The following is a 26197-nucleotide window of genomic DNA, read 5'->3' as shown; positions in this document are numbered from 1 at the left end:
TGGTTTAAACTTTCAGTAGCCCAAAGGGGTGAATTGAGGTCAATCCAGAGTCTCAACGACTTTCTGCAACTAGAAGAAGTTTGCAGAGAGGAGAGGAAGATTTGAAACAGAAGAAACCTAGTGACAAAGAAATCACTGTTTGGACTCTCCAAGTAGCCCGTGAGGGTGAGCTTGGTTCCATTCAAATGCAAAAGTGTGATTGTCACATAGTTAATCCACAAGAGTAGGTTCTCTGGTGAGGGTGTGTGTGTTTACCCTTGTGGTAATTCACTGAAGAAAGGCACTCCTGTGGCAAATCACTGTTGGAGTTATTTCGTATGTCGTGGAACTGGATAAGTGGCTATCACGTTGTGTGTGATTGGGGTAACCTTGTGGAATCTACCAGTGTGTCTACCCTTGACTGGGTGGTAGCTACCTGGAAGAAGGTCCCCTTTGTGATCAGCTACTGTTGGTGATAATCCATACATGGATTCTGTTTGAGTATCTTGTAGCCACCATTTTGAGATGACCCGTGGCTGAATTCGGGTGTGGTACCACTTGTGTTGAAAGGACATTCGTTGAAGATCACTGTCGGTGATACTTCGTGTGTGGAGTGGAACAACTTCGGAGATAAAACCTACTGCCATTGTTAGTTTGTATTGCTGTTGTGGAATCTATGGAATATTGCCTTCTTGCAACATTCGCCTTTGGGTTACAAATGTCTCAGATTAATTAACTTGTGGATTGAACTGAACAGAACTTTCTTATATACCATCATAAGACTATTACTTACCACCTAAGTTTGAAGAAGTTTGGGGATTTATATATTTATCCCCATATATGCATAACACCGTTAACTCTTGATTTACATGGTTTAAGTTACTATATGACATAGTTACTAATAAAATAGTGTTTTATTAACAGCAAAACTAGACTCCAGGTGTGTTCTATTGCTGCTGATACTTCTACATGGTTGCGTGTAAGTAACGATAAGGGAGTCTAGGACAAGAGGGCACAGCCTCAGGATAGAGGGGTATCTATTTAAAACAGATGCTGAAGTGTGGTGAATTTGTGGAATTTGTTACCACAACCAGCTGTGGAGGCTAGGTCATTGGGTGTTTTTAAGGCAGAGCTTGATAGGTTCTTGATTGGACACGGCACCAAAGGTTACGGGGAGAAGGCCGGGAATAGAGTTGAGGGGAAAAAAGGGATCAGCCATGATTGAATGGCAGAGTAGACACAATGGGCCAAATGGCCTAATTCTGCTCCTATGTCTTATGGTTTTATGGTCTAATTATTATTTATTATTATTGATAAGTGTGTTTTTAAATGTTGCTATTGATCCCACTCGGGATCAGTAAGGTAATTACTAGCAAGTCTCAAAATTAAATCCTTGCTTTTAGAACCAAAGAACATTACAACATAGAGACAGGCTTTTTGGCCCTTCTTGGCTGTGCTGAACCATTTTTCTGCTTAGTCCCACTGAACTGCACCTGGACCATATCCCTCCATACACCTCTCATCCATGTACCTGTCCAAGTTTTTCTTAAATGTTAAAACTCAGCCTGCATTTACCACTTCATCTGGCAGCTCATTCCACACTCTCACCACTCTCTGAATGAAGAAGGCCCCCCCCCCCCCCATGTTCCCTTTAAACTTTTCCCCCTTCACTCTTAACCCATGTCCTCTGGTTTTTTCCTCCCCTAGCTTCAGTGGAAAAAACCTGCTTGCATTCACTCTATCTATACCCATCATAATTTTATATGCCTCTATCAAATCTCCCCTCATTCTTCTACGCTCCAGTGAATAAATCGGTAACTCAGTTTCTCAAGTCCCGGCAACATCCTTGTAAACCTTCTCTGCACTCTCTCAACCTTATTAATATCCTTCCTGTAATTCGGTGACCAAAACTTCACACAATACTCCAAATTCGGCCTCACCAATGCCTTATACAACCTCACCATAACATTCCAACTCCTATACTCAATACTTTGATTTATAAAGGCCAGTGTACCAAAATCTCTCTTTACAACCCTAAATATTTGCAACTGGTCCAGATCCCTCTGCAAGCTTTGAAAGCCTCCCTCAGTGTCCACTACACCTCCAATCTTTGTATCATCAGCAAATTTGCTGATCCAATTTACCACATTATCATCCAGATCATTGATATAGATGACAAATAACAATGGACCCAGCACTGACTCCTGTGGCACACCACTAGTCACAGGCCTCCACTCAGAGAAGCAATCAATCCTCCACTACCACTCTCTGACTTCTCCCATTGAGTCAATGTCTAATCCAATTTACTACTTCATCATGTATACACAGTGACTGAATCTTCCTAATTAACCTCCCATGCAGGACCTTGTCAAAGGCCTTATAAATTTTGTACCTTTGTTCACCACAAGTTTGAAAATTACTGGAAAGAATTCTGAAAGACAATTTACTTGCACTTAGCCAGGCCTGAACTGAGTAGAGATAGACAGCATGGAAGCCAATCTCATGAACTTGAGTTTCTCTGAAGGGGGGAACAAGAAGGTTAATGTGAATGGGGCAGTAGACATTGTCAAAGACCATTCTGAAGTCTGTGTAGCCTATGGAAAGGAAATGTAGGTGGCATAATAAGTAAGTTTAAGTCTCCGGTACACTGGGAAAATTACTATGATCATCCACCTGACTATGCTGCTCAAAATTTTATAAACCACTGTCATGTCTCTTTTGCTTCAGGGAAAATAGTCCTAGCCTATCCAATCTGTTTTATAACTTCAGCACTCCAGTCCAGGCAATACCTTTGTGAATTTTTTCTTGCTTAACCACATCCTTCCTATGGCATGGTGATGAGAGGTGCACATCAAGTGTTCCTTACCTGCATCTTGTACAACTGTTCAGCATGGCATTCCAACTCTTGTACTTAAAGCCATAGCCATTAAAGGCAAGCATGCCATATGCTACCTTCACCATCATGTCTATCTATGTCACCACTGTCAGGGGACTATACACTTGTAAGCTTAAGTCTTCTCCAACAGTCCCCAGGGTTCTACCTTTCACAGCATGCCCTTTCTGACCAACTACCATGTGGGACTTACCAAAGACCTTGCTGGAGTCTGTGTAGACAATATCTACTGTCCTGCCCTTACTCATCCTCTTGGTCACCTCTTCAAAAAATACTCAGATTTGTTAAAATATGGTTTCCCCTGCAAAGAGACTTTATTTCTTATCCTTCCAAAATGCAAATAAATTTTGTCTATCAGAATCCGTTCCACTAACTTCCCCACCTGTAGCTAACAAAGATAGGTGCTACAGTAGCGTAGTGGTTAGCTCAACACTACTAAAACTTAATTTGTCAGAGTTTGGAGTTTATCTGTAAGGAGTTAGCGTATTTCCTCTGTTGATTTCCTTCAGGTACTCTGGATTCCTTCCACAGTCTGAAGATGTACTGTTAGTAGGTGAATATCAAACAAAAGAAAATCTGCAAACACTGGAAATCGAAGCAATGCACAAAATACTGGAGGAACTCAGCAGATCAGGCAGCATCCATGGAAAAGAGTAAACAGTTGCTGTTTCATGCCAAGGCCCCTAATCAGAACTGGCCCGCTGAGTTCCTTCAGCATTTTGTGTGTGTTGCTCCGTTACTGAAGAATTGGTCATTAGAAATTGTCCTGTGATTAGGCTTGGGTTAATTTATGTTGTCATTTAAAAAAAAATTGTGTAGGGGAAATTGACAGAGAAGGAATGGAGGGTTATGGGCTGAGTGCAGGTAGGTGGGACTAGGTGAGAGTAAGTGTTCAGCACGGACTAGAAGGGCTGAGATGGCCTGTTTCTGTGCTGTAATTGTTATATGGTTAATAGATGGGTTACTGTGGGTTAATAGATGTGACTCATTGGGCTAGAACGGCCTGTTTAATATTGTATCTCTAAATAGCTAAATATGCGAAAATTTCTGTGAGGGTTCCAATCTTCACTTGCTTCCATGATGTCTTTGGATACACATGATCAGGCCCTGCTGATTTATCCACATTTTTGCACTTAAAGATTGTCTTCACTATTTTAGTAATGTCAGCGTATTTCAGATCATTGTTCTCTTTCCTGAACTGACTAATTTCCACGTCTGTGCAAACAATAAACACTGACAAGTATTAATATAAGATGTTGCCTGTCTCCTATCTCTGCCTCCTAACTTGCTGTTCTTCTGCCCCCAACTTGCCCCTCCGGTCAGTTTTTACACAGCAGCGTGTGAGCTTCTGTTCAAAAAACAGTGATTTTTGTCAGTGATAGTTGGCAACAAGTAAGCAGTAAGACAATTCAAAACTGTTTTGCTCACTGCAGTGTTAAGCATTCAGGCTTGGTGATGCCAGAGATAACCGGGAGTAAAAATGAAACCATTTCACTACTTTGTTACTGAAGTATTATTCACTACAAAGAATTTGAAAGTGCCAACAGTCATGATGAGTGTTGCAATACAAATGAAGAGTCAGAGGATCCAAGCGTTGAAAGCATGTATGAAGTCAGTCCATTTGGTGTCCGTGCTGATTTTGTTCATTTACACTGGGTGAGTTCTTTTGTCAATGGTGGTGGTTGTCTGGCATATCTGACGGTGACAGGAAACCTGTACTGCAGAGTTTTTTAGAGTGGAAAAGCCATTGCACTGGGGCAGTTCTGCTCTCTTGACTTCGGAAGTCCAGGTCCAAAGATACAGTAGTTGTAAAAGCTAGGGTCTTCCTTGGTTGCATTGTATGACTAGGACCTCATTTGTGCCTCATGCCCTTTTCGCATCTATGGAGTGTTGCAGAAAGGCCTTCCTGGTCGTTGAATCACACTGTAGATTACATCTGCCTAGTCTGCCAGAGGTGGCTTCACACGCTAGGACAGGCATGTTCTTGTTTCACAGGAGGGTATGAGACCCAACAGCTACTTGGAGCCACAGATGAGAGCTGAGTGTCCAGTGGAGACCAAAGGTAAATGAGCTACCCCAGATTGGACATGACAAGCCTCTTCACCAGAGATCCTACCCCTCCCTGGACATCCCATACACTCTATCAATAACTATTAGGTACTAATACACAGTTTTATTGTACTTAGATAGCATTGATAGTGTTCTAATTTTTTTTGCATTTCATTTGAATACATAATTTGTTACTCAATTAAACAGTAGTTCATTTTTTTCTATCTTTTTAACTATTTCCATAAAACTTCAGCTAATTGGGGCAACCACTTAAATGCACCAAATGTGTTGGTCCTGATGTGTCCCAGTTGACTGGAATCCATTGTATCTGCAGAAGAAACTTCTATTTAATAATTTATGAGGGCAAATTGTACTTGTTCCTCTCTTCAGCACTGAGGTCTGATAACTACACATACAAATATATAGACTCGCAGACCTTTTTAAATTTTCAGTTTCAGAAATGGATGAACTTTCAGGACGATTGAATCTTGATGTTACGCAGCCACAGGTATCACCACATCCTGAGTGGGATTTGCAGAACAGAATTGAAAGTGATTCAGAGTCTGAAAGTACGAACATAATAAGGAACGTAACTACACCAATAAAGCAAGGTAATGGAAAATAAATCCGTATCTTGAAATTCAAGCGCTTTGGGCAGGTATGTCTTGTGAATGAAGGAAGGAAATGAGAACTTTCTAATGCTCTGCACCTCAAAATAGCACATGTTGCTGTTGCAGTGGTCCCAATCCAAGCTCTCAATGTGCTCCTGGCCAAGCAGGAAACAATAGACACAGCAAGAAACCATTCACAAACAAGAAAATTGCAGATGCTGGAAATCCAAGCAATATATACAAAATGCTGGAGAAACTCACCAGACCTGGCAGCACCTATGGAAAAGAGTACAGTCGACGTTTCGAGTCTGAGTTCCTCCAGCATTTTGTGTGTGTAATATGAAACCGTGTTGCTATTGTAACTTTGAACCACTGTATTTTTATAGAATTTGATAAGGACTTTTAAAATTTTCTTTATTTGTCTTTGGAGCCCATATTGTGTTGTCCCTTGCTCTGCTCCAGAAATTTCTGCTGTGCATGACTTGCTCTTTCTGTTTTAGAGGATAGTGATTTGAAGGATTGCATGGATTAGAAGAATAGATGATCTCCTGTCCATAGATCCCTCAAAGTTGTTGTTCAGGTTGATAGGGTGGCTAAGAAGACATATCATGTGTTGGCCTATCATGTCCGGGGATTAAGTTCATAGCCATGAGGTAATGTAGTTCTGGTCACCTCATAGAAAGATGTGGAAGATTTAGAGAGGGTGCAAAGAAGATTTATCAGGATCAGAGAACACGCCTTGTGAGGAGAGGCTGTGTGATCTAGAACGTTTCTGTTTGGAGCAAAAGAGAATAGGAGGTGACTGAATAGAGGTGTATAAGATGATAAGAGGCATCGATAGAGTGGAGAGCCAAAGCTTTTATCACCAGAGCAGAAGGGGGTATAATTTTAAGGAGGTTGTAGGAAAGTATAGGGGAATGTCAGAGGTAGTTTTTTTTTACATGGACAGCAGTGGGTGTGTGGAATGCCCAGGTAGACTGGAGGTAGAGGCAGATACATTAGGGAGATAAGCAGATGGATGAAAAAGAAATATGGAGGGCTAAGTGGGAGGGAGGCATTAGAATTGATGTTGGAATAGGTTAAAAGGTCGGCACAAAATCGTGGGGTCAATTGGCTTGTACTGTTCTAAGTTCTAAATATTGAATCAAATGAACTGGACATTGTTGTAAGATTGCAGCCTTCATTTAAGAATGAATTGCACTGGCAGTAGCCAAAAAAGCTATTGCAGTTACTTGGAAATCGGATTCACATTTAAGTATAGATTCTTGGAAGAAAGAAATCTATGGTTGTATTCCATTAGAAAAAATTACTTATAATTTAAGAGATAAATATGAAACATTTTTGAAAATTTGGAGCCCTTATTTACAAAAGATAGGATTAAATATATAGATGCTTTTAAGATGAAACAATTGGTTATTAGGGGAAAGAAATAAATATACATATTAAAATTATTACGAACTCCATGGAGCATGTGGAGATCTTCCAACCACCAGGCATTCTTTCTTTCTTTCTTTCTTTCTTTCTTTCTTTCTTTCTTTTTTTTCTAAGGGGCAGTTAGGGGGGAGGGGTTAAGGGGAGGGGGTATGGGTTATATACATTGTTTTTTTCATACTTTGTAATCATTTAAAAATGCAATAAAAAATTATTTAAAAAAAAAAAAAAAAAAAAAAAGAATGAACCACTCTCAGGGTCACCCTCAGTGTTGTTTTCCCGGTGGTATGGAAGCAGTTCTCTAAACTGCAGTTAAGTTTGTAAATTCCCTGCTTCAGAACTCTCCACTAATTCAATGTGTTCAGGTCAGATAAATCTTCTTCAAGATTGAGACTCAGTCTTCGCTACACAAGTTTAAGCATTCATTAGGAATTTAACTATTGTAATTGGAACACTGGCACATAAGGGCTTGGGGTTTGTTATTGATGGACATTTTTGGGGGAAAAAGGATTCCACATGATCATCCATAGTCACTACAGTCTTTGCAGAGTAGCCTGCAAAATCCTGCTAATGATCCAACACGAGTACTATTTATTTTGTCAGCTTTAATAGTCAGTTTTGTATTTACCTGCCTTTTCAGATTTTACAATATGATCTTTGTTTCTCTAGTTCATCATTCTTCCAGTCCCTGCAAAACTGTGGATCTTCTCTGACTCTGGTTTTGAAATTCCATACTGCATGGACACAGGTCATTCAATCCACCATGTCACACCAACCGATGGACACCCATTTGTATTAATCCTATTTTCCATTACTTGTCCTGTGGCCTTTGACACTTATGGATTCAAGTGCTAGACTATACTCTTAGCTTCTCTGCTTCCATCATTCACTCAGGAAGTGCAGTCCAGGTACTCAATGCTCTCTGGATGAAAAAGGTGTCCCTTTACATAAGTGGAAAGGATTACTACAACCTCTCACCCTATCTGTATCCCTCATAGCTTTATATATCTCAATCATGACCCCTTGTAACCTCCTTGTTTTCAACTATAATGCAACACCAGGGGCAATGAATTTACTTCTGCTGATTGAACATGACAAATTTAAAACTATGCCAAAATATTTTAAAAGCTAAGAAATTACTGTAAGTTACCGTAAATTCCGGACTATAAGCCGCTACTTTTTTCCCACGCTTTGAACACTGCGGCCTATACTACGGTGCGGCTAATGCATGTTTTTTTTTCATGCCGCCAAAATCATTTTGCCTCGTAACAGTAGACCAATAAAATTGATGAGTAGTTCACAGAGGTCCAATGAAATTGTACGATAAATCAAACGCACTTTCACAATTAAATTATTGTAAATCAGTTATTTGAACTCACCCTCATCAACATGGAAAACACTCGAAGAAAAGCATATGATGCAGCTTTTAAGTTAAAGGCGATCAATCTGGCGGTTGAAGAAGGAAATCGAGCTGCTGCACATAATCTTGGCATAAATGAATCGATGTTGAGACGGTGGAGACGCCAGCATGAAGAACTGAGTCAATGCAAAAAGACGACAAAAGCTTTCAGAGGTAATCATAGCAGATGGCCCGAACTTGAAAACTTTCTTGAAGACTGGGTTAACACACAGAGAGCAGGTGGCCGCGGTGTTTCCACCGTGCAGATCGGACTGAAGGCTAAAGCAATCGCCACCAAAATGAAAATTGAAGATTTTAGAGGTGGGCCATCGTGGTGTTTTAGATTTATGAGACGAAAAGGCCTGTCCGTCAGGGTATGCACGACTCTGTGTCAGCAGCTCCCTCCCGACCACAAGGAAAAGCTTGCTAACTTCCGCACATTCACTCAAACAAAGATAGCAGAGAATTCCATCGGGCCAGATGATATCATAAATATGGATGAAGTACCTTTGATGTTTGACCTGCCTCTCACTCGGACTGTTAATAAAAAAGGTGACTCATCCATCACACTGAAAACAAGTGGCCATGAGAGAACGCATTTTACTTGTGTTCTGAGCTGCACAGCATCCGGACTAAAGCTTCCACCGATGGTGATTTTTTAAGCGGCTGACAATGAAAGTTCAGTGAAAGCTGCCATCAAGAGTACAAACTCAATTCCAGCTGTGATTCCTGGGGGCACCACGAAGTATTTGCAGCCACTGGACATCAGCGTGAACCGGGCATTTAAAGTGGCGCTGCGCGTTGAGTGGGATGCTTGGATGACGAGCGGCGAGAAATCCTTTACCAAAACAGGACGCATGCGAAGAGCATCTTTAACTCAAGTCTGCCAGTGGATCCTAAATGCGTGGAGCCGTGTCACAACATCCACCATCAGCAGCGGGTTTCGAAAGGCTGGACTGCTGCGTGATGAAGAGGACCGCGTGCGCTCGTGAGAGCGACAACGAAGAGACTGAAGTGAGTGACAAGATCCTGAGGTTTTATTCAATTCGGACACTGAAGAAGAGGACTTTGATGGTTTTAGTGCGCAGGAGGAAGATGAAGAAGGCGATCAATAACTTTACCTGGTAGGCTGCAGTATATATATATTTTTTACCAGTCGTTAGGAGATATTGGAATGTTGTTCGTGCACTGTTCAGTAAAAAAGTATACACAACGTAATTTGTGTGTTACCGATTCGTATGTATTTTTAAAAGTAGCTGTGTTACAGGCACTGTTCGAAAAAAAGCATTTGCAATATATATTTGTTTATGTTACCATACGGATTTAATTAAAAGTTTAAAAAATCCTCACGTGTAATATCTTTCTGTGTAAATATCTCATATTACAACGTGGGACACCTGTGGCTTAAAATCCGGTGCCACCTGTACAAGTACAAAATTGATTCTCTTTCTAAAATTAGAGCGTGCGGCTTTTAATCAGGTGCGCTCTGTAGTCCGGAATCTACGGTACCTTTAAATCACCCAATCTCAATGCAGCATTCTGTTCTGAAATCTTATCCACATTTATGATTATCTTTTCAACAAGTGTGCAATTGATGGTGGTAAGCTTGAAGATCAGTAAATCCAAAATGATGTGTTGGAAAGTGACTTTTGTAGGAACAGGAAGCTGGGGAGATGGGGGTCCAGTAGAAAATTGGTAAAAATAATGCATTCAGTTGTATTGAGCTGGTTGCCTGCAAAGTGTGCGCATAAAATGCTTCTATGATAAATCTATTGAGATTCTTTGAGGAAATAACAGGCAGGACGGAGAAAGGAAGCCAGTAGAACTCAATTTGGATTTTCAAAAGGCCTTTGACAAGGTGCTGCATATGAGGCTGCTTCAAAATAAGTATCCTTGATATTACAAGATAGACACTAGCATGGGCAAAAAATTGGCAGACTGACATGAGGCAAGTAGGAATGAAGGGGGCCTTTTCTGGTTGGCTGCCAGTGTTTAGTGGTGTTCGTAGGGGGTCGGTTTGGGACTGCTTCCATGCATGTTGTATGTCAGTGATCTGGATGAAGGAATTAATGGCTTCGTGGCCAAGTTTACGGACAATACAAAAATAACTGAAGGGGCTGGCAGTGTTGAGGAAGCAGGGAGTCTGCAGAAGAACTTGGACAGATTAGGAGAATGGGCAAAGAAGTGACAGATGGAATGCAGTGTAGAGAAGTGTATGGTCACGCACTTTGGTAGAAGAAATAAAGGCAAAAATTATTTTGTAAATGGGGAGCAAATGCAGAAATTGCATATGCAATGTACTTGGGGTCCTAGTGCAGTATTCCTTAAACATTAGCTTGCAGGTTAAGTTGGTGCTAAAGAAAGCAAATGCAATGTTAGCATTCATTTTGAGAGGACTAAAATATAAAAGCAAGGATGCAATGCTGAGGCTTTATAAGGCATTGGAGTATTGTGTGCAAATTTGGGCCTCTTATCTAAGAAAGGATATGCTGGCATTGGAGATGGCCTAGAGGATGTTCAGTGGAATAAAAGGGTTAGCCATAAGATCACAGGAACAGATTTAGGCCATTTGGCCCATCAAGTTCGTTCTATCATTCCATCATGGCTGAATTAGAAACATAGAAAGCCTACAGCACAATACAGGCCCTTTGGCCCACAAAGTTGTGCCAAACATGTCCCTAACTTAGAAATTACTAGGCTTACCAATAGGCCTCTATTTTTCTAAACTCCTTGTACCTATCCAAAAGTCTCTTAAAAGCCCCTATTGTATCCACCTCCACCACCGTTGCTGGCAGCCCATTCCACGCACTCACCACTCTCTGAGTAAAAAATTTACCCCTGACATCCCCTCTGTACCTACTCCCCAGCACCTTAAACCTGTGTCCTCTTGTGGCAACCATTTCAGCCCTGGAAAAAAGGCTCTGACTATCCACACAATCAATACCTCTTATCATCTTATTTACTTCCATCAGGTCTCCTCTCATCCTCCACTGCTTCAAGGAGAAAAGGCCGAGTTCACTCAACCTGTTCTCATAAGGCATGCTCCCCAATCCAGGCAACATCCTTGTAAATCTTCTCTGCACCCTTTCTATGGCTTCCATATCTTTCCTGTAGTGAGGCAACCAGAACTGAGCACAGTACTCCAAGTGGGGTCTGACCAGGTCCTATATAGCTGCAACATTACCTCTCAGCTCCTAAATTCAATTCCACAATTGATGAAGGCCAATACCCCATTTGCCTTCTTAACCACAGAGTCAACCTGCGCAGCTGCTTTGACCGTCCTATGGACTCGGACCCCAAGATCTCTCTGATCCTCCATTCTACCAAGAGTCTTGCCGTTAATACTATATTCTGCCATCATATTTTACATACCAAAGTGAACCACTTCACACTTAACTAGTTTGAACTCCATCTGCCACTTCTCAACCCAGTTTTGCATCCTATCAATGTCCTGCTGTAACCTCTGACAGCCCTTCACACTATTCACAACACCTGCAACCTTTGTGTCATCAGCAAACTTACTAACACATCCCTCCACTTCCTCATCCAGGTCATCCATAAAAATCCCTGAGTAGAGGTCCCAGAACAGATCCCTGAGGCACCCTCTGGTGACCGACCTCCATGCAGAATATGACCCATCTACAACCACTCTTTGCCTTCTGTGGGCAAGCCAGTTCTGGATCTACAAAGCAATGTTCCCTTTCATCCCACGCCTCCTCACTTTCTCAGTCAGCCTTGATCTTCTCCTTCAACTTACCAACCATTGAGGTAAGACTCACTGGTTTATAATTTTCTGGGCTATCTCTACTCCCTTTCTTGAATAAGGGAACAACATCCGCAACCCTCCAATCCACCGGAACCTCTCCCATACCAATGATGATGCAAAGATCATCGCCAGAGTCTCAGCAACTCCTCCCTCACCTCCCACAGTAGCCTAGGGTACATCTCATCTGGTCCGGGCGACTTATCCAACTTGATGCTTTCCAAAAGCTCCAGCACATTCTCTTTCTTAATATCTACATGCTCAAGCTTTTCAGTCTGCTGCAGATCATCACTACAATCACCAAGATCTTTTTCCATAATGGATACTGAAGTAACATATTCATTAAGTACTTCTGCTATTTCCTCAGGTTCCATACACACTTTTCCACTGTCACACTTGATAGTTCCTATTCTTTCAAGTCTTATCCTCTTGCTCTTCACATACTTGTAGAATGTTTTCCTTAATCCTGCCCACCAAGGCCTTCTTATGGCCCCTTCTGGCTCTCCTAATTTCCTTCTTAAGCTCCTTCCTACTAGTCTTATAATCTTCTAGATCTCTAACATTACCTAGCTCTCTGAACCTTTTCTTCTTGACTGGATTTATTACAGCCTTTGTACTGTATTATTATCCTTCTCATCCCCCATTCTCATACCTTTTCCCTGTAACCTTTGATGTCCTTACTAATCAAGAAACTATTGATCTATTTACAGTTGAAGTCAGAAGTTTACATACACCTTAACCAAATACATTTAAACTCAGTTTTTCACAATTCCCAACATTTAATCCTAGAAAACATTCCCTGTCTTAGGTCAGTTAGGATCACTACTTAATTTTAAGAATGTGAAATGTCAGAATAATAGTAGAGAGAATGATTTATTTCAGCTTTTATTTCTCTCATCACATTCCCAGTGGGTTAGAAGTTTACATACACTTTTGTTAGTATTTGGTAGCATTGCCTTTAAATTGTTTAACTTGGGTCAAGCATTTTGGGTAGCCTTCCACAAGCTTCTCGCAATAAGTTGCTAGAATTTTGTTCAATCCCTCCTGACAAAACTGGTGTAACTGAGTCAGGTTTGTAGGCCTCCTTGCTCGCACACGCTTTTTCGGTTCTGCCCACAAATGATCTATCGGATTGAGATCAGGGCTTTGTGGTGGCCACGCCAATACCTTATCCTTAAGCAATTTTGCCACAACTTTGGAGGTGTGCTTGGGGTCATTGTCGATTTGGTAGACCCATTTGCGACCGAGTTTTAACTTCCTGGCTGATGTTGTGAGATGTTGCTTCAATATATCCACATAATTTTCCTCCTTCATGATGCCATCTATTTTGTGAAGTTTACCAGTCCCTCCTGCAGCAAAGCACCCCCACAACATGATGCTGCCACCCCCATGCTTCATGGTTGGGATGGTGTTCTTTGGCTTGCAAGCCTCATCCTTTTTCCTCCAAACATAACGATGGTCATTGTAGCCAAGCAGTTCAATTTTTGTTTCATCAGACCAGTGGACATTTCTCCAAAAAGTAAGATCTTTGTCCCCATGTGCACTTGCAAACTGTAGTTTGGCTTTTTTATGACAGTTTTGGAACAGTGGCTTCTTCCTTGCTGAGCAGCCTTTCAAGTTATATCAATATAGGACTCATTTTACTGTGGATATAGACACTTGTCTACCTGTTTCCTCCAGCATCTTCACAAGGTCCTTTGCTGTTGTTCTGGGATTGATTTCCACTTTTCGCGCCAAAGTACGTTCATCTCTAGGAGACAGAATGCGTCTCCTTCCTGAGCAGTATGTCAGCTGTGTTTATACTTGCGTACTGTTGTTTCTACAGATGAACGTGGTAGCTTCAGACATTTGGAAATTGCTTCCAGACTTGTGGAGGTCCACAATTTTTTCTTCTGAGGTCTTGGCTGATTCCTTTTGATTTTGTTTGTAAACTTCTGCCCTACTGGAATTGTGATATAGCTAATTAAAAGTGAAATAATCTGTCTAAACAATTGTTGGAAAAATTACAGTAGATGTCCTCAACATCTTGCCAAAACTATAGTTTGCTAATATGAAATCTATGGAGTGGTTAAACCATAAATTTTAATGACTTCAACCTAACCTTGAACTTCTGACTTCAACTGTAAATATCTTCTATGTCTACCCACAAGGATTTCATATCATCCAATCCTCTATCTCCTCCTTCTAAAGAATTGATTTCATTTTTACCAACAGAACCATGCCACCCCTTCTGCCTACCTGCCTGTTCTTTTGATACAATGTGTATACTTGGATGTTAAGTTCCCAATTATGATCTTCTTTCAGCAATGACTCAGAGATGCCCACAATGTCATACCTGCCCATCTCTAAATGCACCTCAATATAATCAATCTTATTCCGTATACTGTGAGCATTCAAGTATAACAGCTTTAGTTTTGTGTTCATCGCCCTTTTCGATTTTGCCCCCATGTTACACTTCAGCTCATCCCTGACTGCAATTTTGCTCTGCCATCTATCTATCCTTCCTCACAGTCTCACTGCATACTATACCTACTTGTATACCAACTGCCCCATCCTCAGCCCTGTCACTCTGGTTCCCATCACCCTGCCAATTTAGCATGAAAGGCCTAGATAGAATGGATGTGCAGAAGATGTTCCCATTGTGGGTGAGTCTGGTATCAGAGGGGACAGCCTCAGCATAGAGGGACATCCATTTATAACAAAGATGAGGAGTAATTTATTTAGCTTGAGGATGGTGAGTCTGTGGAGGCCAAATCATTGGGTATATTTAAAGCAGAGGTTGGTAAGTATGGATGTCAGAGGTTACAAGGAGAAGGCTGGAGGATGAGGTAGGGAGGCATAATAAATCAGCCATGATTGAATGGCACAGCAGACTCATTGGACAAATATCAATTTAGGCTCTTACAATTGTACAGGCTGTAGGTACTTCATGGGTCAGGCAGCATCCATGGCGGTAAATAAATCATCATTTTGAATGGAGACCTTTCAACAAGACCCGAAATGTTGACTGCCTATTTTCATCCGTAGATGCTGCCTGACATGCTGAGTTCCACCAACTTTTTGTTACTCCAGATTGGTCTCTTACCACTGCACATGACAAAAGAAAAACTGAGATCCAGTGGTTTTTTACTTCTCCCTATGATGTTCCAAATTAGACTTTTGTCAACAGTCACCCACATTCCTTACCAGTGCCATCACAGTTATCCAATAACATTAGGAATTGCAACACATGGAAAGAAGTGAAAAGATAGTGTAAAAGTTACTTGATTGCCACACGTTCTATCTACTCTTATGGCTGACTTTTATTTAGGTGATCAGATCTTTGGCTGCCAATGTGCAATGCAATATATACTTACAAACTATATGAATTAAAACCAAAGGCATAGGAGCAGAATTAGACCAGTCAGCCCATTCCATCATAGTTGATTTATTATCCTTCAACCCTATCCTCATGCCATTAATTATTGGCATATGAATTGAAAAGAAACAGTCCCAACACTGATCCCTACAGAACACCACTTGCCACCAGCAGCCAAGCGGAAAAGATTCCCTTTATTCCCACGCTCTTTTCCTCCTGCCAGTCACCCAATCTTTTATCCATGGTAATATCTTTCCTGTAATACCATTGGTTCTTAGCTTGTTTTGCAGCCTCATGTGCAGCACCTCATCAAAGGCCTTCTGAACATCGAAGTAAACAATATCCACTAACTCTCTTTTGACTATCTTGCCTGTTATTTCCTCAAAGACTTCCAGCAGATTTGTTGGGACAAGATTTCTTCTTAAGGAAACCATGCTGACTTTGGTTTATTTTATCATGTGCAACCAAGTAACCTAAAATCTCATCCATAATAATGGACTCCAACAACTTCCCAACCTCTGAAGTCAGGCATGTAGTTTCCTTTCTTCCACCTCCCTCCCATCATAAAGAGTGGAGTTATATAGAAGTGACAGTTCAGAAGTGATAGGAGTGACAGATGCAATTTTCCAGAACCATTCCAGAATCGAGTGATTCTCGAAAAGTCATTAGTAAGGTGTCCACAATCTCTTCAACGATCTCTTTCAGAACCCTAGGGTGTAGTCCATCTGGTCTGAGTGACCTATCTACCTTCAGATCTTTCAGCTTCCTAAGCACCTTCTCCTTAGTGTCATGGAGTCAAGAGAAACTACAGCACAGAAGCAAATCCTAACGTATTCTACCTTTTCCCTTACTCAGATCTTCAAGTTCTGACAACATCCTTGTAAATTTTATCTGCAATTTTCGATGTTTTTGTTATCTTTCTGTAGGTAGGAACCAGAACTGTACACGGTACTCCAAATTAGGCCTCGCCAATGTCTTTAACATAACATCCCAACTCCTGTAATCAATACTTTGATTGATGAAGGCCAGTGAAAAGACACTATCTACCATTTTCAAAGAATTGTGGATATGTATTCCCACCTCCCTTTGTATTGTTGAACTCCTCAGTACTCTACCGCTCACCATGTAATTCACAGTTTTTCACCCCAAAGTGCAACATCTTGTACTTTTCTGTATTAAGTTCCATCTGCCATTTTTCAGTCCAAGCTTTGATAGTGTTCCTTGCTGCTCACTACCTTCCCCCCACGTGTTAGCCACAAATTTGCTGACCCAGTTTAACCTGATCCTTGATAAAGATGACAAACAACAGACATAACACCAATCCCTACAGCACATGTCATAGGCCTCCACTCAGAGATGCAGCCATTTGCTATCTCTCTCTTGAAGCCAATGCCGAATCCAATTTACTACTTCATCATGCATACCATGCTACTGAACGTCTTGACCAAACTCCCATGTGGGACCTTTTCAGAGGCCTTACTGATGTCTATTTGGACAACATAGAACCATAGAACAGGCCCTTCAGCACTCCATGTTGTGCCGACACATATAATCCTTTAAAAAAGTACTAAACCCACACTACCCCATAACCCTCCATTTTTCTTTCATCCATGTGCCTGTCCAAGAGGTTCTTAAATACCCCTAATGTTTTAGCCATCCCTGGCAAGTCATTCCAGGCACTCACAACTCTTTGTTTAAAAAACTTACCCCGATGTCTCCCCTAAACTTCCCTCCCTTAATTTTGTGTATATGCCCTCTTGAGTTTGCTATTGGTGCCCTGGGAAACAGGTACTGACTATCCACCCTATCTATGCCTCTCATAATCTTGTCATAATCTCTATCAAGTCCCCCCTCATTCTTCTTCGCTCCAAAGAGAAAAGTCCCAGCTCTGCTAACCTTGCTTCATATGACTTGTTCTCCAAACCAGGCAACATTCTGATAGGTCTCCTCTGCACCCTCTCCATAGCTTCTACATCCTTCCTATAATGAGGTGACCAGAATTGAACGCAATACTCTAGGTGCGGTATGACCAGAGATTTGTAGAGTTGCAACATGACCTCTCTACTCTTGAACTGAATCCCCCTATTAATGAAGCCTAGCATCCCATAGGCTTTCTTAACTACCCTATCAACCTGTGCAGCGACCTTGAGGGATGTATGGATTTGAACCCCAAGGTCCCTTTGTTCATCCAAACTCTTAAGTAACTGACCATTAATCCTGTACTCAGTCTTCTGGTTTGTCCTTCCAAAACACATCACCTCACACTTGTCCGGATTAAACTCCATCTGCCATTTTTCTGCCCAGTTCTGCAGCCTGTCTATATCCTCTTGTAACCTTCGACAACCCACAGCTCCATCCACAACTCCTCCAATCTTCGTGTCATCCACAAACTTACTCACCTATCTTTCCACCTCTACATCCAGGTCATTTATAGAAATCACAAATAGCAGGGGTCCCAGGACAGATCCCTGCAGCACTCCACTAGTCACCGACCTCCAGGCAGAATGCTTTCCTTCCACAACTACCCTCTGCTTTCTTCCTTTAAGCCAATTTTTTATCCAAACAGCCAAGGTTCCACTTATCCCATGCCTCATGACTTTCTGGATGAGTCTCATGAGGGATCTTGTCAGATGCTTTGCTAAAGTCCATGTAGACCACATCCACTGCCCTACCCTCATCAATTTCTTTTGTTACCTCTTCAAAAAACTCAATCAGGCTCGTGAGGCATCTACTGCCTTTTCTTCATCAACTTTCCTGCTAACATCCTGTAACGCACAAAGCCGTGTTGATTATCTGTAATCAGGCCTTGTTGATTTGTATGTTTATACAATGTATCCAGTTGCTTAGAATACCTATTAATAATTTACCCGCTACTGACATCAGGTTCACTGGCCTATACTTTCCCAGTTTTACTTAATCAACAGAACATTAGCTATCCTTCAATCCTCTGGCACCTCACCTATGGCTAGGCTCCTGCAATTTGTACACTGGTCTCCCAGAAGGTGTGAGGAGATGTCTTATCAGACCCTGGGGATATATTTTTATTTTATTTATACACCCTAATTTGCCTCACCACAGCAAGCATCTCCTCCTCTATAAACCCTATGTGGTTCATGTTTTACTTGAGTTCTGTAGACTCTGTGTCTGTCTCCTGAGTAAATACAGATACAAAAGTCCATTGAAGATCTCATCCACCTCTTTCGGCTCTGTAGATGGAAGACCTCGCTGATCTTCAAGAGGACCAATTCTGTCCCTTGCTATCCTTTTGCTCTTAATATATCTACAGGTGCTCTTGGGATTCTCCTTCACCAGCCTGCTATAGCAACCTCATACCTTCTTTTAGCTTTCCTGATTACCCTCGTAAGTGTTACCTTGCATTTCTTATACCTCTCAGGTACCTCATTTGTTATTTGCTGCCTGTACCTGCTTTGTCAGGGTCTCAATACCTCTTGAAAACCAAAGTTCTCTAAACCTGTTAGCCTTGCTTTTATTCTGACAGGAAAGTACAAAGTCTGTACTCAAATTGACTTTAGAAGGCCTCCCACTTACCAAGCTTTACTTTGACAGAAAACAGCCTGTCCCATTCCACACTTGTCACATCCTTTCTGATACCATTGAAATCAGCCTTTCTCCAATTTAGAATCTCAACCAGAGGACCAGTCCTATCCTTCTCCATAATTATCTTGAAATTAATGGCATTGTGATCACCAGGTCGAAAGTGTTCCCCTACACAAACTTCTGACTCCTCCCCTGTCTCATTCCCTAGTAGGACAACTAAATTTGTGCTCTCTCTAGTTGGGACCTTAATATATTGATTAAAGAAACTTTCCTGAAAACATTAGGCAAACACTATCCCAACCTGTCCTTTTACAACATGGGAGTCCTAGTCAGTATGAGTAAAATTAAAATTAGCTACTATTATGTTTCTTGCAACTGTGTGCAATCTCTACAAACTTGCTCCTCTAATTGTTTCTGACAGTTGGGAGATATAATCCCACTGAAGTGATAGTCCCTTTTTTATTCCTTGGATCCACCCGTATAGCTTTAGTGGATGAGCTCCTGTCTGTCATGTTCTAGCACTGCCATGACATTTTCCCTGATTTGGAATTCCACACCTCACCCTTTAATCCATCCCACTCCATCATATCCGAAACATTGAGCTGCTAGTCCTGCCCCTCCTGCAACTAAGTCTGACTAATGGCTGCACTCCATGTGCTAATCCATGCTCTAAACTCATTTGTGTTACCCACAATACTCCTTGCAATGCAGTTCATGCAACTCATTATTCCCACCATGCTCAACCTTTCACAGTCTGTCTTTGTATGTAAGCTTAACAACATATTTTCCCACAACCACTCCATGACCTGTACTGCTACTCTGTTTCTCATTCCCTCGCAATTCTAGTTTAACTCTCCCCCTGGTGCAGCACTGGCAAACCTTCCCACAAGAATATGAGTCCCACTTTTGCCACTCAAGCAGCATTCCTTATTAAAAGAAAAATGAACACAAGGTTTTCAACTCTATGATCACTTTTTTAATTACTTGGGTTGACTTGACTTTCCTTTTTTTTTCCAATCTTTCTGTCCTATGTTGATGTACCACATAATTGTCTATCAGCTATCTACTGTTGCAACAGCTACTGTATATTATAGGCAGTGATCCAGAAGTCCTCGGGCAAGATAGCTTCATTTTAAGTAGAAACTTTTTAAAAACATTAAATGTTCATGTGTAGGAGGGAAAAAGTGGAAGCATTAAAATTAAAGAAGTTTGCAATTCGTACCCTGTCCGTTCTTCACTTCCTTCCCACTATCAAGTCCTAGGTTAAGCTAGAGACCCTTCCCCTTCCTGAGTCCAACAGTTACAGTGAAAAATCTCAGTAAAGTCTCAAGCACTAGAACCGAAAATTACCTGCTGAGTTTTCAGTTTGTGACTGCATTCCCCCAATTAGCAGATGGTTGGAAGGTCAGTGATTTGGTGTGAGCCTCTGATGAGGTGCCCACCCTCTGATCTGAAGCTCTGGCAGGCACTGCCGCTAAGAATTGGCACTGTGACCAATAGTTCAGATGAACTAGCTCATTGTCAGCTGGAGATCAGACATTCATCTGAAGACATCTGTACAGATTGTAAATGCCTATGTGCTAGAAAACTTGTACACTCCATGAGAGAGAGATCACTCCTGCTCGCTGTTCCAATATTACAATCTTATGTGTCACTCCTCCAAGACACCCTCCCCAATCTAGAGGACCAACAGGCTCTCACTCCATCAAATGAGAGAGAGGGATCACTCAAGTACAGTGGTCCTTCTGGCAGCTGGCGATTAGCAACGTCACTGCTGTATCCACGTTTCAGTCTTTGGTCAGCAAAATTGGCGAGGAGACGGGTCATCCATGAGGCCACTCCCTGAGAACGCATGTCTTCTCATATTCCTGGAGACAGTGAAGACTAGGCCGCATATCCAGTCCGAAAACACATCACTTTTGAAGAACCATAGTTTGACCTGTGGATCACAGACTCCCAACAGATCCCAAATCACCTTGAAAATAAAGGGAAGAAGAGAAGATGAATGAACTGTTTTGTGAATTAACTGAAAGAAGTTGCCTGGGTCTGCAAAAACCACTGGCACCATTTTTCCATGCTCCTCCAATTGGTTGTTAATTTATTTTTGAGCACAAGCATCTGAGGGGAGATTTAATCAACCTGTAGAAAATTGAGAAGCCTGGATAAAATAAATAAAAGTAATCTATTATCCTTAACTATTTGATAGAAGGTTCTCATTCAGGTGTAAAAACTCTGAACCAAACACCGAGGTAAACCGTAGTCAATGAAGCAGGATCCCAGTAAGATTAACTGTTTACTGTTCACTCTTCCACATTAATGTATGGTGAAAACTGTTGATAAAACAATACAAAATATATATGGTATTTGTTTCCTTCTTGGCATCGCATTTACATCATAAATACTTGCAAAAGTAAAACTACGACATACAGTCAGAATCTACCTACACCATCGACTAGCTTTAAGTACACCACACAACTATCCAGCAACTCTTTAAATAACAAAGAACATAAATTTTATCAACCGTTATTACTTTTAACAGAATCAGCGTTAATGTTTCTTAGTGCGTAGAATGAAAACTTTTCTCGCACTGATCCTGCACACACAAACCCCTCCTTCCCGTTTCTCCAAACCGGTATTTTCCCACAAGACGCGGCGAAACCGGGTGTGACGTCATCGCATGCCACGATACACCACAGACAATGAATTTACTTTCAACAACCTTAACTTTAACTAGAAAATAATTACAAACGAATTCCTAAAGCAAAAATGTAATAAAGCTAAACAAATGCCTCAGGGCAACACAGAAGGAATAGAGGATAGGTGGTAGAGGTGTGTAACACATTGTCTAAAAGGGTGGTATTCGCCACATTTATTAAGTGCCTAGCTGTGGCATGCATGTTGCAAACCTGTTGCTGGTAGGTGAGATTAGTTTTGCACATTGCATGGACAGAAGGAGCTGAAAGGGCTGCCATTGTCTTAAATTTTCTATAATTAGTTATGCTTAATCATTCAGTTTTATTCAGCAAAAACTAAAGATCTCTATTCACCTAAAGTTCTTTTCCAGAAATGTCCCAAGTTTCCACGTGGTTTTGAATGTAGTTTAAATTACTTGAAAAAAGAGGACATTCTAAGATCTCTTCTTCATTTCAATCGCAATAAAATAATTCTTAGACAATGACCTTACCACAAAATTGTAAAGTAGGTTTGCAAAGTATGCAATGCATTAGGGCATTCATATTATTGAAAATAAACTAGATTACAATTTCTTTTTCAGATCAATTGTCCATTGGTTCTTTAGTTAATGGTCATGAAACACGTAGTTCCACTAAAAGAAAGTTAATGAGTGACTCGGAAGAAAGTGATTTGGGGAGTACAAACCAAGAGGAGATGAATTATGCTACACAATTAGACAATGGTGCATCAGCCACATCTGGCCCAGGATCTGAATGTGGGCCAGAATCCATTTCAGGGGCCGACAAAGATCATGTTGAAGGTGATCACGATTACAGCAAGATTGTGAGAAGGAAGTCAAAAGCAAAAGGAAATATAAAAAATAGAGTAGAAGTAAGAAGAAAGAGGAGGAGGAGGAGGAGAAAGAAAGGCTTCAAATTTACCACACCAACAAGCAAATATAAACGAGCACGACTGTTGGATGACTGGTTTGATGAAGATGAATTGTGTGTTGATGGATTAAATAAATGTACCACAATTAGAACTAGAAACCAAGGCAGAAGGACAGTTTTATACAATGATGACTCTGATGATGGCTTCGTACCAGCTGATGAGCCCCTAAATCTTGGCATATCACGATCAGGAAGAATGCGACGAATGACAGAAAAAGCTAAGGCAAGTCATCTGATGGGATGGAGTCACTGACTGTTAACCACAAGAACATTTTAAGATGCGTTTATTTATACTGCAGGGATTTGATATGCACATTATTTTTACTAATTTATGTGGGAGGGTTGTTGGGTGGGTGATGAGGGTTATGTTCACACTATTATTTTCTCGTAATGGTGCTTATCCCAGTCATCAAATTGCACTTCGGTCTTCCAAGCCGATGTTTATTGACTGCTCAATCCAACCTCAGAAACTATATATCCTTAATGCATTGGAAAATATCACTGTGCATCAGGGTCAACAGCAAAAGTGCTTTGCGATTTTTTTTAGCAGACCTGGATAGTTTCTGATTTCTATATATCAACCAAACACATGACAGAGTTCAATTAAATTCTGGCGATAACTTCAGTAATAAGCATGTACCAATTTTTGCACAATTCTTCCAGTCTCAGTGGCAGCTATTAAAGGTTTACAATATAACTATCCCTTCACTAATTAAGATTCCAGCTTATTTGATCTGCACTGTCTGTTTTTTGATTTGGTAATTGTAATATATATTATGTGTGCTAAACTTTTTATTTTGTGGATTACTTCTGTATTCATTTGTGTATTTTTTTCTTACAGTGCTAGAAATAATGAGCGAATAATGAGTGGTGCCTTTGTAAATGTGTTTAATTTATGTATGAGTGATATTTAATGTTTTGCATTAATTTTGGACAGGTTAAGGAATATGAACTTCAAAGCTGTTTGAAATGTTGTTCAGACCTACAAAGAGCTGAGAGGTTTAAAATTGCCTAATCCTTTTCCATTTTTGATTTGTTTTTCAAAATCCTTCCATTTTAGCAGTCTTTCCTACTCAAAATTACTGCATTGCCTTCTTTCAACAAAGAAATTTAAGGTGATCATGTTTTACAGATGACATTGTTGCTGTTGAAAATATCTGTCCTTGATCATTTCTTGTTTTTTGGTGAAAAAACAACTATCTGAATATCACCAGTTAATTAGACTATCTGCAGTATTGAGTTAACATTAGAAGATTGATCCACCAAAAGGTGTTTGTAGGTAGCCAATAACATTGCTCTGGGACAGTTGAATACCAACTCAAAATTGTCAAGTTACTATACATTCTGTTTGCATGTTAGCTATAAGCATGTTGTGGTAGATAATTTAGGGGGCCCCTTTAGCCCCCCTGTTACTCTTTTACAGTTTGCTTTTCACTCCCTCTAAGCCTTTCTAGGAGGATGATTTAGTTTAGTAAGTCCGAAGTTTAAATAAGACTTTGATTTCAGACCTAGTTCACCAGAAATTAGACTTTGAATTTCCAATAGGGTCTTGAATATGATATCTTATTTTCACTGAAGAAATCCTAACATGTAAAGAAATGAGAAGCTGCCCCTTTTTCAAAGACAAAGTTATGTACTCTTCAAACCATTATTTGATGGATAGCTCTGTACACATTTAACTCACCACTTTCTGTTCACATGCATTCAATTACTGAGTGATTTAATATATGAAACACCAGGTTTATATACAAGGAGATCCAGTTTTCATTGCTCGGGGGGGGGAGGAGGGAATATGATTATAAGATTTTCTGAGAAGTCAGTGTTCTTGATATATTAAATCATTTTAACAAACTATACATTTGTTTCCCCCAAATTTGACCCCCACTCTGTTCTATCAACAGCTCTATTTCTCCCTTCCCCGCCCGTCCCCAGATGTAAGATAGGCATTGTAGAGGTTCTATAAAACTACTTCAAATTTAAAGTGTTTCACTAAAGTTGCTTAAGGAATGAGATCATCTCTAATTGAAGTTTTACAAGGAAATCTAGAATCCTATTTATTTTTCTACAGAAAATGTACTTAGAGCTCATTGTTTCTGTTATTTTAAATAGATTATGCAAATTTTTGTATACCATTCTGGGCATTTTGTAAACTTCTAATCATGATTGCACAATCAAACTTTGAATTGTATTGTGATACGTTGAAAAAGAATATATTACTCACCAAATACTGAAGCGCAACTCTAGTGAAATGCCTTACAATTTTGTTTGAAGATTTAATGGTAGGAAGGTACTGGGTGTTTCATCTTCCCTTGATGGAGACACTTTTCCAACTACTGAGAAAACAATGTATGAACTACTCTCAGTTGTCATTGTAGATTTCAACCAAAATCTTCCAGGTATGTTGCTTAAAAAATGGACCAGATTTTTTCGATAAATTGACTTTAAATCTACAACATTTCACCAAATCCTTAATCTTGGCAGCAGTCCTTCTTTTATATATGTGAACACAAATCTATTTTAAGAAGTCAGCATTTCAGGGATTTTTTCTTGTCAGTTAGGCAGACCAAATGTAATGTTGATATGCAAAGATATACTGTGAGTTGCATCTGACAATTTTTGTACTGTAAAAAGTGTACATATGTAAGCTTTTTGTTTATAAAATAGCTATTACACCTGCTTTATGATAGTGTTCTCTTCTTTATGAAATGCTTTTTCCTGAAGCGATTCAGTTTATATGGATATTTTCTAGTAGTTCTGAAGACATTGGTCTCTCATGCTCCGTGAATTAATTTCATATCCATGGTGTGGGCAGTCAGAGGACTATATAATGATTGGATGGAATTGGTGTTTTGGAGGGAAATTGGGAATCTGTTTGAGGAAATGACCAGAGAACAGAATACTTTATACCTTGTACTCCATTATGAGAAAAGAAAGTTTAATGTGGAAGTCTGGGAGTTTGATCTTAACAAAGGGAACTATAAATAATTGAGGGTAGGTTGGCAGTAGTAGACCTGTAAAAGTAATATCATTGGACACATGTGGCTGCTCTCTAAGTAAGTGATACATAATGTGTAATCGACATATACTCCTTTAAAGTACATGCAAAGGCCTTCAAAAATTTGTAGAAAAAGCATTAGACCTGAGGACTGGGAGCTTTTTGAATTCAGCAAGGAATGACCAAGACATTGATAAAGAAAGGAAAAATGGGCTGACACCAAACTAGTGGAAAAACTTGCCGGAAGGCATAAGTACTTTTATAGGATTTTAAAAAGAAATTGTCAGTGGGTCATTCAGAGGCAGAAATGGGAAGGTTTATAATTGGGAATAAGGAAATGGAAGAGAAATTAAGTAAATTTACTGCTACACAGTAGAAAACACAAGAATCAAGCAGAACTATAAGAATACTAGTGGCAGTGGGAGAAGAAAATAAATTGGTATTAATTTAAGCAAGACACTATGGAAGTTAATGAGACAGAATCTGATGATCCACATTCCAGGGTTTGGGATTGTAGAGAGTGGTTCTAGCAGACTTA

General features: G+C 40.3%; 1 protein-coding gene across 3 annotated transcripts in view; it reads left to right on the top strand.

Moving 5' to 3' along the window:
* The window catches only part of brwd3 (bromodomain and WD repeat domain containing 3), a 290623-nt gene extending 265282 nt beyond the window's left edge, over window positions 1-25341 (top strand). For 2 of the 3 annotated variants that reach the window (XM_059977490.1, XM_059977489.1), the window contains exons 39-40: window positions 5374-5532; window positions 22316-25341. In XM_059977490.1, the coding sequence (XP_059833473.1) occupies window positions 5374-5532; window positions 22316-22917 (761 nt within the window). In that variant the 3' untranslated portion in view covers window positions 22918-25341. The remainder of the gene's footprint in view (window positions 1-5373; window positions 5533-22315) is intronic. The other variant, XM_059977491.1, reaches the window with a different exon arrangement.
* The last annotated feature ends 856 nt before the right edge of the window (window positions 25342-26197 follow it).

This window comes from Hypanus sabinus, chromosome 8 (genome assembly GCF_030144855.1).
Source record: "Hypanus sabinus isolate sHypSab1 chromosome 8, sHypSab1.hap1, whole genome shotgun sequence".
NCBI classification, from domain to species: domain Eukaryota; kingdom Metazoa; phylum Chordata; class Chondrichthyes; order Myliobatiformes; family Dasyatidae; genus Hypanus; species Hypanus sabinus.
Note: the sequence above shows the minus strand (reverse complement) of the source record. Positions and strands in the feature narration are given on the sequence as shown.